The sequence below is a fragment of the Leptomonas pyrrhocoris genome (genome assembly GCF_001293395.1).
Source record: "Leptomonas pyrrhocoris isolate H10 chromosome Unknown, whole genome shotgun sequence".
Classification (NCBI taxonomy): Eukaryota; Euglenozoa; class Kinetoplastea; order Trypanosomatida; family Trypanosomatidae; genus Leptomonas; species Leptomonas pyrrhocoris.
Genome location: NW_015438409.1, coordinates 692 through 3,006, shown reverse-complemented (window position 1 = coordinate 3,006; position 2,315 = coordinate 692). Strand labels below are relative to the sequence as shown.

The window sequence follows — 2,315 nt, the reverse complement described above, 5'->3', positions numbered from 1 at the left end:
GTTTGACAGGTGACCACCGGGCGGCACCAATCGAACGGCAGTGCGCGCTAACTGCTCACACGCCTCTCCTATAAAAGGAATGTCGGCGACCCATCGCGGACGAGATGAGCCGTCATCGTTGTCGTCGGCTGCCACGACATCAATTTGGCCTATCGCACCCGTAACGGACTCCCGCGTCTCTCCGCTGTGCTGCGGTGCACGCGTGCGAGCGCAGTGGCGCGAAAGTCGTCCATTAGATGCTGGGCTGCCGACTGCATCTTCGCTGACCACACCCACCGGTGCGGCAGCGCTGCAACAAGGCGGAGAGGAAGGAGAAGAGCAGGCAGAGAGATCTGCTGCGCAGCGCTTTTTTCGTTTGCCACTTGGCTCTAATGGATATGCGGTGACTGTTGAGGGGTGTGGATGAGTGAGGGAGGTCGGGGTGCTGTGCGCCACATCCAGTACCTCACGCGCGGCCTGCGCGCGGATGCCGGCACGGAATTGGAAAGGAGAGCGGTCCGTCTGCGATCGACCTGTTGACGCAGACGGCGGGAGGGGTGGGGATGGCGATGGCGACGGCGGCTTTGGGCTGGGTTCAGAGTTCTCTAACGATGCAGCGGTGGGCTCTGTGGAGGAGGAGGAGGGGGCGGTGGTAGAGGAGAGACGCGTCGTCGCTGCGCTGTTCACCGCCTTCGCCACGGTCCAACGGCTTTGCATCGTGCGCTGGAGTCCGTGGGGGGAGGGGAGAGTGGAGTGAGGGAGAGAACGGCGACCGGCTCTCACATCAGGGATGAGAAGAAAGAAGAAAATAAAAAATGTTCTCTCTGCCTCGAGGAAGAACAAAAACCTGTCCGGTTGCGTTCGTTCGTGTTATTGTCTCTCTGCATAAGCATACGCGTGTGCGACGGTCAGAAACAATCGCACAGGTTCCGTGCGTCCACCCAGCCGCTGTCTTGCCGCGGGGTGGTGGGGAGAGAGAGAGAGAGAGCAGAAAACATGAGAAAGGAAACGGGAGAAGAAAAGAAAGAGAATAGACGAAAAAGGGGAGAGAGTCGAACGCGCGGCAAAAGCAACACGAATCAAAACACCACCGTCGGTTCAGACCGTTATCCTTCATTCTGATAGCTCTTCTTTTTCTTTTTTGGGCGGTAGGCATAAAGTCACGCGGCAACACTGGGATCAGGAGTCTTCTCTCTTAAAGAATTAAAAGAAGGAAACGGTGATGCGCGGATTGAAGCGGCGTCTTTCCGCGCTATCGACGCTTCCCCAGAATGCACTGAACGGAGAGGAGGTCCCGCCCTCCCTGCCGGTGCGTCCTTCATCTCGAGGGGGCGAGGTCCACGCGCACATCGGCTCGGCCCTTCCACCGCCTGCTGTGGTGAGGTCCTCTCTCGCCTACACCCATCGCCCCACAATAAACTGCCCGTTTCATTCTTCGTACTATTATTATTAGTATTCGATGTTTTCTTTTCCTTAGGGGATTTTTATTTGCTGTTGGAAAAGACATGAATCAAAGATGGCACTAAAGGCAACAAGTGTGTGCCTCCACTTACGTAGAGACACACACACACACAAGCACGAAATAAATAAATATATATAAGCGGTAGGAGAGAGAGAGGGGTAGAAATCTATGGCCATGGCAGCGCCCCACCCACCCACCCCTCTCGAAGAAGGAGGTCGATCTTTCAACACCACTGAAATCGAAAAGGCGAAAGGATATTTAAAAAGAAAAGAAAAGAGGAAGAGGGAGGAAAGGCCGTGTAGAGGAATTTGGTTAAACCGTATTTTTAAAGGAACGTAAGCACACAAAGGAAACCAGAAAAGAGATAGATACACACACACATATATATATGTAGGTAGAAAGATGGATAGATAGATAGATATAATTGCTGTACAGCAGAACTGACGGAACGGACTGTTACCAGTAGCTGTGGGATCGTGTGCCCATCGGGAGCTCTCAGGAAAGAAAACAAAAAAAGAGACAAAGGAAGCCAGTCGCATGCATCGATAGAGAGATATACATATAGAAGCGCTTCAAAGACCTAATATAAAATAAAATAAAAAGGTAAAAAGAGAGAGGTTGCAACAGAAAAAAACTTCCCGTCATGAACGACGGTAAGGTGGAGAGCAGCGACAGCATCACGCAGTGCACGTCCGCGTTCTTCTCCCCCTCCCCCCTCCCTCACCCTCACACAAACACACGCATCGGCACAAACGAATGCGGGTGTAAAGACATGCAGATGTGTGAGGAGGATTGTGTTGATGTGCCTGTGTTTGGTGAGAGAGAGAGAGCGTGTGTGTACGTGTGCGTGTGTTCGCCCCACTTACGCGGGGGA

The 2,315-nt window shown here is 53.0% G+C and overlaps 2 protein-coding genes across 2 annotated transcripts; both read right to left on the bottom strand.

Moving 5' to 3' along the window:
• ABB37_10142 (hypothetical protein) lies at positions 1 to 933 on the bottom strand (the record flags this gene model as incomplete). The annotated part of the gene is made up of 1 exon (XM_015809905.1): positions 1 to 933. A coding segment is annotated over exon 1 (696 nt), but the record flags the coding sequence as incomplete, so codon positions are not given.
• Positions 934 to 1,452: 519 nt separating this feature from the next.
• On the bottom strand, positions 1,453 to 1,980 carry ABB37_10141 (hypothetical protein; the record flags this gene model as incomplete). Its single annotated transcript, XM_015809904.1, has 1 exon — positions 1,453 to 1,980. The coding sequence occupies one exon, from the start codon at positions 1,978 to 1,980 to the stop codon at positions 1,453 to 1,455; it is 528 nt and encodes a 175-aa protein (XP_015651511.1).
• Between the last annotated feature and the right edge of the window lie 335 nt (positions 1,981 to 2,315).